At 40.8% G+C, this 13,888-nt stretch overlaps 1 protein-coding gene across 8 annotated transcripts in view; it reads left to right on the forward strand.

Moving 5' to 3' along the window:
* Positions 1 to 13,888, forward strand: part of CACNB2 (calcium voltage-gated channel auxiliary subunit beta 2) — a 357,975-nt gene that overhangs the window by 309,225 nt on the left and 34,862 nt on the right. For 4 of the 8 annotated variants that reach the window (XM_084868414.1, XM_084868416.1, XM_084868417.1 and 1 more), the window contains 3 exons: positions 1,248 to 1,384; positions 5,600 to 5,676; positions 12,954 to 13,087. In XM_084868414.1, coding sequence (XP_084724540.1) covers positions 1,248 to 1,384; positions 5,600 to 5,676; positions 12,954 to 13,087 — 348 coding nt within the window. Of the gene's footprint in view, positions 1 to 1,247; positions 1,385 to 5,599; positions 5,677 to 12,953; positions 13,088 to 13,231; positions 13,252 to 13,710; positions 13,773 to 13,888 lie in introns of all 8 variants that reach the window. The other 4 variants (XM_084868415.1, XM_084868418.1, XM_084868421.1 and 1 more) reach the window with 3 other exon arrangements.

The following is a 13,888-nucleotide window of genomic DNA, read 5'->3' on the forward strand; positions in this document are numbered from 1 at the left end:
TAACCGTCTGGGGAGAGTTTAATAATAATATCTGGAATTCATGACCTCTCCTCTCTGCTGACCGTGTCTACACTCAGACCATGGCGCCCTTTCCCTCCTGCAGGGGTTGATTTCTGCAGTGGAAGGGAGAATGGCAGGAGATGAAGTCAAGAAGGGGAGAAACAGCAAGAAACCCCCTTTCCTCCATGCCAGAAGTCACCCCCTTGCATTTAACAGCGACTCAAATTCAGCCTTAATTAAGGTTTATTTTGAGTTGGCACTGATTAAATGCCTGCTGTGCAGAACACAATGGAGGGGCCAGAAATCCCCCTACTTGATGTTGTCAGGGTGTGAGCATGAGGTTTCCTTAGGCCTGAAGGATTTACCATTGGAGTCTGGGGAGTACATGTCCTAGGAAGCATTTGTAAATTTAACTGCTCACTGCACCAAAGGTTATAAGCAAAGGAGGTGATGATTGCCGATTTAAAGAGCCTAGAGAATCCCGAGCCTCCCATCTCATCGTGTTCAAAGAGAGATGTAGAACATTGGCTAGGAGGGAAGGAGAGAAAGTTTTCAGAAGTGAGGGTGTGCCACGAATCTGACTTTATGACAGGATATAAGATTAATTCAGGGTCTTCTCCTGATGGCTGATGCTTGGAGAGGAATCTCTTTCCACCATGAGAGGGAGAGGAACCAGAATGGATATTCTCCTTTCAAATGTTCAGGAACAGACTTGAAAAATACTGCTCCATTGAAGGAAGTCACACCAAATCATACAGGTTTAGGATAAGTATTCCATCCACAACAGAGAATTGTTCATCATCAGTAGTAAAGAAATTATCTGTGAACACTACCACACTAACTACAAACATGTTTTCACAAGGGTAGATTTTGCTCTGATGCAAAGTATTTTAGGTAGATTTCAGTATTTATTTCTCAGTGATAGTATTTCTAACTCATCCCATTCTGTAAGAGGCAGACCTCCGTTAACACGCTATAATTCTAATGGCCGCTAATTAGGAAGGGTGGCGAACCTTTGAGCAGGGAGAGTTTCGCCTATTTACAGTGACAGCGGCAGCTGTGGGAGAATTCAGACTAATCTTAATTCTTAGACAAATTTTCATGTTAACTAAAAATACTTCACTTTTGTGGGCTTAACCTATGAACCTAATGGTTTTCTGAAGTGTGATAGTTGAAGCATAGTTGATTGTAATTGCCGTAATAAAACTTCGATGCACTGATCTTAACAAATCTGGTTTTGTGTTTAGAAATTTAACAATGACTGGTGGATAGGGCGATTGGTTAAAGAAGGCTGTGAAATCGGATTCATTCCAAGCCCAGTGAAACTAGAGAATATGAGGCTACAGCATGAACAGAAAGCCAAGCAAGGGAAATTCTACTCCAGGTATGAGAAGAACATCAAGTGTTTGTGTTTAGATGATACCATCGTTCACATGCTATTGTTTGCTGTATTCCACAATCTTTATTACATGTTATTCCCGTGGACTAGTGATAGGCTATATTGATAGAATCACAAGTCCTGCATTTTAAAAAGTTCATCCCAGCCATAGCCGGTTGTTCAGTGGTTAGAGCATCTGCCCATGCACCCAATGATCACAGATTTGATTTCTGTTCATGGGCATGTATCTGGGTTGCAGGTTTACCCTGATTAGGCCACGTGCAGGAAGCAACCAACTGATGTGTATATCTTACACCTCTGTTTCCCTCTCCTCTCCTCCCTCACCCCCTCTCTCTTTCTCTCTCTCTTTCTCTCTCTCTCTTTCTCTCATCTGTGTCTCTCTCTCTTCTTCTCCCCCCTCCCTTCAACTCTCTCTAAAAATCACTGAGAAAAATATCCTCAAATAAAATATCCAAAAATATAAAAATAAAAAGTTCAACCAGCATCTAATTTTCATCTGATTTGGGAGAGAATCAAATTATGTATTATAATTAATGAAAAGAACTAAGGTCATAGAATATTAAATTCAGGCTCCAGTGCAGAGGAAATTATCAAGTCCTAATCTTTAACTGAAAATATTCCAACACTGAGCAAACTTGGTGGCTAATTCATATCTCTAGCTGCCTGGCATGGCAAGAAGATGTTTTAGAAATGACATTCCCAGACATCACTGGCAGAGACAGCCCTGGTGCCTATTAGCTTTCATTTTCACTTGAGAAAATCAATTTCCAGTTCTCCCTGCTAAGCACTTAAAGGGAAACTCTATATGAAACCAGTTAAAATTGCCTTTGCAGGTAGCCATAAAAGGAGTTATGTGATAGGCTAGGGCTGAATAACCCTTCCTAGCATTCTGGCAGTTGTCCGCCTCTCACTAAGAGGATCACTAGAAGGGTTACTCAGACAGAGTGACTTTGAAATTGAACCCCTTTCGGCCAAGTCCAAGAACATGGTGTGCTTCTCCCCGAATGAAAGGATGTGACATGGGCAAGTCCTTTCTTTAATGTGAATAGCTGGCTCCTATTTTCTCTAGCTTATATTTTATTTGTTTAAAGAATGATGCAAATCCTTTGTCAGTGATAATGTTCTAGTGTGAGCAAGAATTCTTTTCAAGCCCCTATAAACAAGTAAAACAGAAGGTGCTTTTTGGTGTGAACCATCCATCCTCTTGAATAGTATTTCCTGTCAGGCTCTTACAGTTCCGATGGATCTCTCCCTTCATTGACACTTCTTTCCTGTGTTTGACTTTTTACTGGGGGCCCTCAGATTATGGGAAGTATTTAGTCATAAAAAAAAAAAAGATGGAGGCATGGAGGTAAACAAAGCAAGGGCATTTTACTGGGGGGTGGGGAAGACCTGACACCACTCATTCCATTCCCAGTGTCTATTCTCCATATTGACAATGGTATCTTAATACTAGTTAATAAGAACTTACAATGTGTCAAGACTTCATTTTCCTGGGGCACAGCATTACTGTTCTCAATCCATAGCACTATACGTATATAGTTTGTTGAGGTTTGAAGTTATTTCAGCTGGGGGACATTTTGTTTGTGTTTCGGGTTCTTTTCAAGATAATTCAGCATTTTCCAGAGTTTTCCTGTCAATTCACCTGAGAAGTGGGTTTCACGGTCAAATGGGCTTAGAGTGGTGAAAAGTTATCAGGGTTTTTCGGAGCCTTTAAATTTAGTATGCACTGTCAGTGGGATGGTGGGGTGGGGATATTTTTCATGTATATAATTATTTTATGAAAATTTAAATTATCTTATGAAAACTTTTCTTGGTTCATGTTTTAGGCATAGTGTTTTGTGGAATGCTTTGCGTAAAATTTGGAATGGGTTTTTGCCGATACAGACTCGTGTACCTTTCTTTGGCTCTTTCACATACAAACTGAGAAGGAAAAACTATTTCTAAAGAGTAGGGAGAAGTTTTTGCAAAAATGGTGAAGGAAGCATGGTTCCCTCTGCATCCCATGTGGGCCTCCCTGGTCCAGTGCTAGTGATCAGCTCAGCATCACCAGAACCCGAGGGAACAGGACGTATGTTAGAGCCTCTGCTTCACGGATGAGGAGCCTGGCCCAGAGAAGCTGGGGCAGCTGACCGAGGTCACAGGGTGGGGAGTGGTGGAATGAGGATGGGAACTGGGCCGTGGGCTGGAGCCTGGTCTCGGGTGACCACGCTGCTGCACGGTGAGTCAGGCAGCGAGGACCGGACATGGCAGTCACAGACAGAGCACCGTTCCCATTGCCAGCTGTTAGCATTCACTACAGCAGATATGTGTTTGCTATTGCTTTTTTCCCCCTAAAAGGCCTATACAGTCTCATATAATTTCTGCTTTGATTTCCTTGATTTCATTTTGTCCTGTTTCTTCCCCTAAGCTTTTTCCTAAATATGTGAACATGTTTTTACTCCTTTCAGGTTTTTATTTTTGTCTTCTAATATTTTAAATAGAGTTTTGTTTTGAGGACATAACAAGAATTCAGCAGTATTTTAAAATTCCAATATATAAGTTATAAAATCTGATTGAAATCAAAGGCAGTATAATTGTGGCACAGCTCAAGAAAGTGCCATTTTGATACAATTAAAAGTTAAGGACAAATTTGTGTTCTGGACATTTTGACTATTTGCAATGTTTGTCACAATTTCACACAATTCAAACAATACTTTGGCTTTTATTAAAATTCAAAGAGAACGTAAAATCCATGCTTAAACTGAAATTAGATTTGGTACTTTAGATAAAGAAAATTCTGGAAGAAACTGTTTTGGTCCTGATAATGGATATTGTGTAACTACCAGAGATTGTTTCTATAAATACCATTTTTTATTCATTTTATCTACTGTCTGGTATCCTTAGGAAATGTACTGAAGTATTTTTTAAGAATATTAAAAATATGTAGAGGGCCTATGCTAGTTGCTTAACATTTTTTAAAAAATATATATTTTATTGATTTTTGTACAGAGAGGAAGGGAGAGAGATAGAGAGTTAGAAACATCAATGAGAGAGAGTCATCGATCAGCTGCCTCTTGCACACCCCCTACTGGGGATATGCCCGCAAGCCCTTGACCGGAATCGAACCCGGGGCCCTTCAGTCCCCAAGCCGACGCTCTATCCATTGAGCCAAACCAGTCAAGGCTGCTTAACATTTTTTGATGTTTGTTTTTATATATTAAAATCTCAGTATAGTAACAATAAAATTCAGCCTGCTGCTGGTGTTTTAGTAGAATTTGCATTTTTGTATAATTGTTTACATGAGTAAATATTGCACTTTGATGCATAGACACTGTGGCATATTACTTCAACCAGACCCTGGTTTGGCTCTGATGGTAAACTTTAGACAATAAGACTATACTGAAATTCCATATCACTCTTTGAAGATATTTTTTCCACCTCCATTTATGAGGAGTCATTTAGTAATATGTTATTTGATGTGATTAGTATGCTGGTAAGAAACATAAATGCTATTGTTCTCATGTTAACACCAAACCTTTTAAGACACAGATTCATGTCTTACATAAAAAGTTAGAATGTGATCCTTCTAAAGTCCTTTAGATCATCCCTAAATTAACCCGGCTGAGTCCTCCACATTAGCCATGCTTGAGAAATGTCCTGGACACGATCTGACCTGAGGGTTCAGGGATACGTATGACACTGTTAGTTGTGTTCCTTCGTGTGCCTTTTAGAGGTGAGCACGTTTTTTGTAGTACTGTGCTTCCCTTTTGTAGGTCGCTCACGAAAACTTGAGTCCTTTCAATCCTATAGCAAACATAATCAAGTTAAGGCAAAAGATAAAGGAACCAAATAAAAAGGAAACATTGCTGCAGAGAGTCTCTAAGATAAGAAAAGAAAAAAAAGCAAAAGGAAATCTCTGCTATCTACCTGTGATTCTGACAGAGAATAAGAGGGTTACAAAAATTAATGGAGTTCTCTCCCATTCTCCCAGGGCCTTTTATAATTAAGCCTTGAATTTAGAACAGAGACTATTACACGGCTGTTGTAGCAGTCCAGGAATCTCCGCTGGGAAATTACTACCTGCCTCGTTGTAGAGAAGACACATTTAAAGCTCCATAAAAATACAATATAATGAGTCATCATGTTTATTGAGCAATACAAATGTTTTAATGTCGGAAATAAGCGTCAGATTTAATATAAATTTTTGCTTTACTCCAGTAAATTAGGAGGAAATTCATCATCCAGTCTGGGTGACATAGTACCTAGTTCCAGAAAATCTACACCTCCATCATCTGGTAAGTAGGTACTGAGTGCTGAACAATTAATTACACCCTGCATTTCATGCTGTCCTCAGTCTGACTTAGTTGTGTGAATGTACATACACTGAATCCCTGTGGGAATCCTAGAAATGTTAAAAGGAATCAGAGATAAGAATGCCCATGTATAGTTGGGAAGAATCTGGAGAATTTTATTTTCTGGTTCTGGATTAAAAAAAAGGGGGGGATATATCAATGTGTTCACTGTCAGTTGCTTAAATGATCAAAGTGATGAATGTATTTAACTTTTATTCCTATGGTGCCCATTGTCACACCCATTGGCAGTCACAGTGCAGCTACAGTGTGTGTGCAGCGTAGGCCTGAGTGTTAAGAGAAGAAGCATTGAAACTTTGGAAAGATTCGGAAAGAAATATAAATGAGGGAGTGATAACCCTGACATACTCCAAAGGTTCCGTGGAAGATGTATAGAAATATCAAAAAAGGATAAAAATTATTGTAGGAAGAGTGGCTTCTGTGTGTTGTTGTGTTTTTTTTTTAATCTATAAAGTAGTGGATTTATGCTTATGGTTGCTAGATAAAATAAATTACATACAGTTAACATTGAATTTTAGGTAAACAATAAATAATTTTTTAGTATAGGAAATATTACATGAGACTTACTTATACTAAAAAATTATTTATTGGTTAACTGAAATTCAAACTTAATTGAATTTTTATTTACTAAATGTGGCAGCTCTACCATTCTGTGTAGAACTTGGGATTCTGTAGAAATAGGAGACTAACTGGTCAAATTGCATGGAAGCCCAGGATTAGAGTCTTAGTTTGCTAAGAGAGGCAATTGAGAGTCACAGTACAATTATAATAAGGCTTGCCTGGACGAACATTTGAGCAAAATGAATCCATATCTGATTTCTAGCAAGCCGAGAGGAGGTCAAATACAGAGAACTGCCCATCATGAAGTGCAGGAACTCATTGCATTATGACTGCTGTGTCTTAACAGGACTCCCCTATGAGTAACCATCACACCCATCCAGATGGTGGTGGCTTTTAGGGATCAACCAAAGGCTTCTTAGAAAAACTATAAGACCTTTAACATGAGCAAGATCTGAACACAATAAGAAATAAGTCATTGCAGGATGCATATTGATTTCAAAAACCATGTACTTATAACTTTGAGCATTGAAGTACTTATAACTCTTGAGCCACATGCGGCTCTTTGGCCCCTTGAGTGTGGCTCTTCCACAAAATACCACGGCCTGTGCGAGTCTATTTTGAAGAAGAAGTGCTAGAAGAAGTTTAAGTGTAAAAAATTTGGCTCTCAAAAGAAATTTCAATCATTATACTGTTGATATTTGGCTCTGTTGACTAATGAGCTTGCCGACCACTGACTTAGAGCAATCCTAAGTTGCTTAAAATTGAGTAAAGTAGTATGTTTGAAAGGAAAATTGAAGCTTTTTAAAGGTATTATGTGGGGCTTATGTCTTTCCTTCCCATTGGGGAATAGATCTTCCTGAAGGCACAGGAGAAAGGCAGCCTATCTGACCTTCTCAAACTTATGAGGTTGTAGGGATTACAGCGTAAGCCTTACATGCTTCCTGTGTACTTTTAAGGCTGTAAGGAGACCTCACAGGTAGAAACATGGCTCCTGAGTTGGGGAAATGCTCCGTCACTTTGTGATAAAGCAGCATCTTCCTCCCCACCCTGCCTATGGGCTCCCCCAGTGCCAACCCCCTTCCTTGACCAGGAGGCTCTTCTGTTCCCGTAACATGCTGTGGCTTATCCTCGTGGCCAGATGAGAGCAGGTGCATTTTGAATCATAAGTTTGTAGTTTTTGTTAAATTACATGTCATTTTTGTCATTACTAAAAATAAAGTTCAGTGAAGAAGTGATTTAAAACTTCATCCAAGTTTTCTATAAATACACGACTTTGGAATAACTTTTCTGAATACCAAGAATATAAAATAATTCTATCTGCCTGGATTGTAAATATTAACCAACTACAAAATTTACTGTAGGCATGTCAGTATCCTGCTATAATTTTTGTAACCCAACTTGTCTAAAAGAAAACTTCTAAAAATTCTACACAGAAGGTCCCCCACCCACCTCGAGGGAAAGCTGCTTAAGCAATCAAATGGGGATTGGCCTGCAGTTTTAGTATTCATCTTGGTTTCCCAGAGGCCGTCTGCAATTTTCCTCACCCATGACTGGACCAAAGAATATAAGCATCTGCCTAAAGTAAATGTATTTGAAGGTTCTGAAGGCTTTGGGAAAGGAAATATTCCCACTTCACATCTGGGAAATGGCACAGTGCATACCCTCAACTGCATGGACTCAGACATCCGTGTTACTCCCATTGCCGCTCAAGTGTCCAAGGTTCAACTAAATCCTAAATCTCAGACAAAAATTCCCCAAGGCGCTCTCTCTAAAAATCAAAAAAATATTAAAGCATGCTAGTGAGGAAGAATAAAAGAAACTAATTTCAAATGTATGCAAACATTTTTTCACAAGTAAATACCAATGTTCGATAAGGTATGCATATATAAGTATGAAATTAAAAAGGGGTAACGTTTCTCAGTATAAGGAGAACCATCTAGTCGAATAAAGTTTATAGAACTCTGAAATGAACTGAACATGCTTCTTAAATCTTCGTACACTTCTTTAATGTGTTTTGAAAGTGGCCATCTGTTTTAGAATTCTCAGTGTTTCAGAATGAGTCCAGATGCCTTTCAATTTAAGTGAGCTAGAAGTCACAACTAGCAAACTAGAATGTTTTCAACTTGGAGTTTCGACTCCTTGTGACCAAATACCGGTAAATTTAAAACCTGGCTCAGACTGGGGGGGGGGGGGGGGGGGGGGGGGGAGGGGGGGGGGGACAGTAGCCAACAACTGGGCAATGTCTCAGCTAAACTTTTTATATATTTCCATTCTTCCTTAAACAACAAAACAAAAAAACCATCTGCTGATCACAGCAGGTAAAATCAATGGATAAATAATAAAATCTAGTTCCTGGACTTTGCTATCCCAGGGCCCTGTCATCTCTGACATGCAAGCAGATCTCAATTTTAGAAAGGCATTCTCGGGGTACTGGCCCGATAAGGTGAACTTTATAAGCCCAACAGAAGGTGAGGAAGGTAAAAGTATGTAGGAATTTACCACCAGAAGGGAAACTTATCTGATGATGGTTAAGACATGGTACAGGAATAGTGAAAAAGTGGCCCAGATCCGCTCCATCATATCCAGGCAGACACTAGTGATATGTTTACTAAGATAGGATCCAAGGCAAAACATTATAGGATCAGCATCAACCCAAACCCCTGGCCAGTCCTCTAATGTTTCCATTGCACACTACATGCTGAACCATTTCCCTCATTCATATGCATGCACAACAAAGAGAAAGATGTGTTTATTGGTAATTCGAACTAAATTCCTGGAATTAACTCAGTCCATTATGACTTTCACTGGAGAATCACACCTCGGCTTCCTGCCAGCAATAGCTGATATTTGCAATGCCGAACAGACAATGCCAGTTTTAACAGGTCATCACAGGCTTTTGACCCAAATAAAGAGGAACAAACAAGAGCTCCTAGTTTTCAAAAGGCTGAGTCATCTAATATCCATAATAATTTCAACATGGAAAAATAATGTGACGCCTGTCAGATGCTCTCCGTCCTTTGAAAGGTTAGAGCCGCTTGTGTGTCACAGGGAAGGTAGTGGCTTTGCAGCACCGAGCCATCTGTTATTTCAAGGGGAAATTTGCTCCTTAAATCTGAATGCACTGTGGTTCCTGTTAGAGGTAAGGTGGCATGGGAGGCTCTGGTGCTTCCCAGGGTGAGTAGATTTTCTACTTGACCTCATCTAAACCACAGATCAATTTTCCAGTTCAACCCCGTGGCATCTCCTGGTCCTGACACTGGGGATGTGCCCTGCCTGCTCCTCTCCAACCCCTACGGAGCAAGGGGGAAGGAAAGGGCCCCCAGGCTGTGCGAAGGGCCTCGCCTGAAGCAGCACCAGTGTGCGGGGCAGGAAGGGACCCCTCAGGCAGAGCCAAGGTCTGGGTCCTAGCTCTGCCGAGTGTTTGCCAAGAACAAGTCCCTCAAACTCTTTAAGAGTTGATATCTTGTGATCCTTATTTCCGAGAACCAAGATGGTGGCATAGGGCAGACACCCGAATGCAGCCTACCACAACAAGTTTGAATTTAGAAATGAAAAACAGGGGAAACATCACCCTGAAGCGCTGGACGGCTGGCTGAGAGGAGGCTCTACCATCTGGGAAGGAAAAAGAAGGCGCGCTGAACCTCAGGAACTGTGAAGGTACGGAAAACTGTGCGCGCGAAAAAGCAGCCGCAGAGTCCGCTGCCTGCTTGCTCGCAGAGCTCTGAGAGGGAGGGCCGAGTTCGCTACTGGCTTACTCCCTGCGCGCGAAGCTAATTCGTGGCTGGCTTTCTTGTTCAGGAGGAAAACAGAACCACACTATTGCGCTGATAGACGGCCCCAGACAGGGAGAGGCTAGACTGTCCGGCAGTGGGTGGGGATCTCTCGGAGGTGTGTGAAGCCAGCGGCCATTACTGTGAACTCAGAAACCAGACCCTCATAGGGAGGGGCTGAATAAAGCTTGTCTGTACCACCCAAGACTACGCCCCATCCAAGCGGAGCACAGAGGCGCTTCCAGTGGCTAGCTTCCTCATTTGCTGCCAATAGGACTCTCCTAGGGAGGGGCAGACAGGAATCTAAAGCTTTGTCTGTGCCTACCAAAGAGGTGCGCTCCACTGCAACCAATTATTCGGGATTCAGCAAAGCTTGTCTGTGCCACCCCACCCATCCAAGCGGAATACAGAAACCCTCCTAGCTGAGACACTTCTGATCCTCATAGCCAATTGGCTTGGAGATCAACGCTTCCCAGTGATACCAACAACAAGCAAGGCTTAACAATAAGACTGTACACACAGCCCACAAAGGGCTGCACCAAGACTGTCCACCTTAGGCTGACTCACTGAACCATATAGGACACCTTAGCACACAAAGCCACCCTACCAACTCAGGGAAGCTGTGAAAATGCCGAGACAAGGAAATAGATCACAAACAAAAGAAATGGAGGAAAAGAAGAGACTGGATATGGAGTTCAAAACCACGCTTATAAGGTTTTTCAAGAATTTCCTAGAAAAGGTTGATAAGACCTATGAGGATATGAAAAGGGATCAACAAGAACTAATAAGGGATCAACAAGAACTAATAAGGGATCAACAAGAAATAAAGAATACATTGTCTGAAATAAAAAATATTATACAGAGTCCTAAAAACAAAATGGAAGATCACAAGAATCAAGTCAAAGATTTGGAATATAAAGAGCCAGAAGACACTCCTCCGCAGAAGCAAGAAGACAAGAGAATCCAGAAAGTTGAAGATGATGTAAGAAACCTCTGGAACAACTTCAAGCGAACCAACATCAGAATTATGGGGGTCCCAGAAGATGAGAGAGAGCAAGATATCGAAAACATACTGAAAGAAATAGTGACAGAAAACTTCCCCCACCTGGTGAAAGAATTAAACTTACAAGTCCAGGAAGCGCACAGAACCCCAAACAAAAGGAATCCAAAGAAGACCACACCAAGACACATCATAATTAAAATTCCAAGAGCAAAAGACAAAGAGAGAATATTAAAAGCAGCAAGAGAAAAGCAGGTAGTTACCTATAGAGGAGCACCCATACAATTGTCAGCTGATTTCTCAACAGAAACCATGTAGGCCAGACGGGAATGGCAAGAAATATTCAAGGTGATGAATAGCAAGAACCTACAGCCAAAAATAATCTATCCAGCAAAGCTATCACTCAGAATCGAAGGCCAGATAAAGAGCTTCACTAATAAAAAAAAAAAAAGCTAAAGGAGTTCATCATCACCAAACCAGAATTATATGAATTGCTGAAGGGGGTTCTTTCGGAAGAGAAAGTAAATAAAGATAAAAACTATGAACAACAAATACCTAACTATCAACAAGTGAATCTAAAAACCAAGGGAATTAAAGAAAAATCTGATGAACAATATTAACTGGTGAATATAATAGAATCAGAGGTATGGAATGGGAGTGGACTGACGATTCTTGGGGAAAAGGGGTGAGGGGGTTGTGGGAAGAGGCAGGTGTGTGAACATAAACTGTGCACCTATGGATGAGGACAATGCGGGGTGGGGAAAGGGCAGAGGGTGGGGTGGAAACCTGGTGGAGGGGAGCAATGGAGGGGGGGGGGATGAGGAACATTTGTAATAATATGAACAATAAAGATTTATTTTTTTAAAAAGAGAGAGAGTTGATATCTTTTAAATCTTAAAAATAAGAGGACTGAAGATGATCTTTAAAATCCTTTCCAGTCAATAAAATTCTCTAGTAATTGCACAGGGAAGCATCTTATAAACGTCAAGATGACACGGTGGGCCTTTATTATTATTATTATTATTAGCACTAATTTTGAAGTGATATCTTTTTGGGGTGGAAGGTTTTGAAAAGTGAAGATCTATTCTCTCCGGCCTGTGTGCCCTTCTGCCCTGCGCCTTCCATGGACCACGTGGCTTTACAGAAACCACTGGAAATCTCCACGCCCCCTTCGGAGACCGCTGGACCCAGCGTTTCCCCAGCAGCTGTCAGTCATGCCCGCCCTTCAATCCGGGGCACGTATCATCTTGAAATCTTTTTAATCCTGCCTTCTCTGGAACCTTCCCCGAGCCAATTCCTTCACGTATGACTTCTTTGTGTAGTCTGAATTTAGGATTTTTCAATTCTGTCTTTCCTTTAAATGCCTGTTGCAATTTGAGTCAACCTTTTCACATCACCTGGTTTTCACACAAAACCAAGCACAAGGAGGACTCTGAAGTAAGCTATGATGGAGGTGCCCAGGGGAGTTGCTCATTGCTTACAAGCTGGTTGAAGATACTGTAAGAAGTGAAGGGATCTGTGCCATACTGGTGTATGATACGTTGCTATGGAAAATACCAATATCATGTTTGAAACTACAAAGTAAAAAATGTCTTTCTGAAAATATTTTTTTGAGCTCTCGTGTAAAATTGATCAAGTAAGCTCTCCTTACTCTGAAAGTAGATATCATGAGGGCCACTCTCAGTTTTGTTAGTTAAATACATGGTATTCTTAATGTGCTTTGCCTTTAAATTTTACTTTGTTTACTGTGCTGAGCACTCGTTATAGATCTTTTACTAAGGTTAATTTTACTTGCTCTCATTTTATTTTTTATAACCTCTTTTTCCTCTCCTGTCTACCTGATGATTTTTGAATTGTTTGTCTGTATATAGCTATAGACATAGATGCTACTGGCTTAGATGCAGAAGAAAATGATATTCCAGCAAACCACCGCTCCCCTAAGCCCAGTGCAAACAGTGTAACGTCACCCCACTCCAAAGAGAAAAGAATGCCCTTCTTTAAGAAGGTAACATTAACTTCCGAGCTGCCATCTGTCCGCCTGCTCAACTGCACTGCGTCACATTCTAGTCCTGTTTACTGTCTGCGTCCTTTGATAAGCCAATAACATGCATGCTCTGTTATTCTTTGTCTCTTTTCCATGCTGCTGTAGCTAAGCTGAAGCAGAAATCGGTAAGTCTACATTGACATAAGCTGTGTTTATCCTGCCACTGGCATCATTAGCATTCAATCCCACAGTCGTATGAAATACAATTATTTCCGTCCGGAGGAAAGAGCCTACCAGACAGCTAATTGAGTCTGGGCATTGCAAACCGACTAAATTCAGTGAGTGACCTGTGAAAGCACCATTACAGTACTTATCCTTTTTGATGGAATAATATCTACCACCAAGGGGACTCGTTTACACATTTAAGGATGTCAAACACTGACAACACAATGGGATGCACCTCTCTTGTGCATGCTTATTCTGCCTGTCTTTGTCTCTTTCTTTTTTCTCAACTTAACTTATAATCAAGCATTTTAAAACCAATATTAGATTCTGATTGATGATATCCAGATACATAGCTTGTACTAAAAAACAAAATGGTTCAAGTCTTAATTTAGTCAGTATTTAAACTTCTAATCCATTAGGTGCAAAATCTGCAGATGAACAAGACCAGTGGAAAACTGCAGGCTTGTTTTGGCGGTTTACTGTGAGTTTTTCCTATTGTCATATCTAAATATTCCCCCCGATGTTCGTGCCTCCTCCATCGGTCCAATTTCAGCACCTCACCCGTTGGACAATGGGGCGGTGGCCATACGCAGAACC

This window comes from Pipistrellus hanaki (assembly GCF_964339955.1).
Source record: "Pipistrellus hanaki genome assembly, chromosome: 1".
Classification (NCBI taxonomy): Eukaryota; Metazoa; Chordata; class Mammalia; order Chiroptera; family Vespertilionidae; genus Pipistrellus; species Pipistrellus hanaki.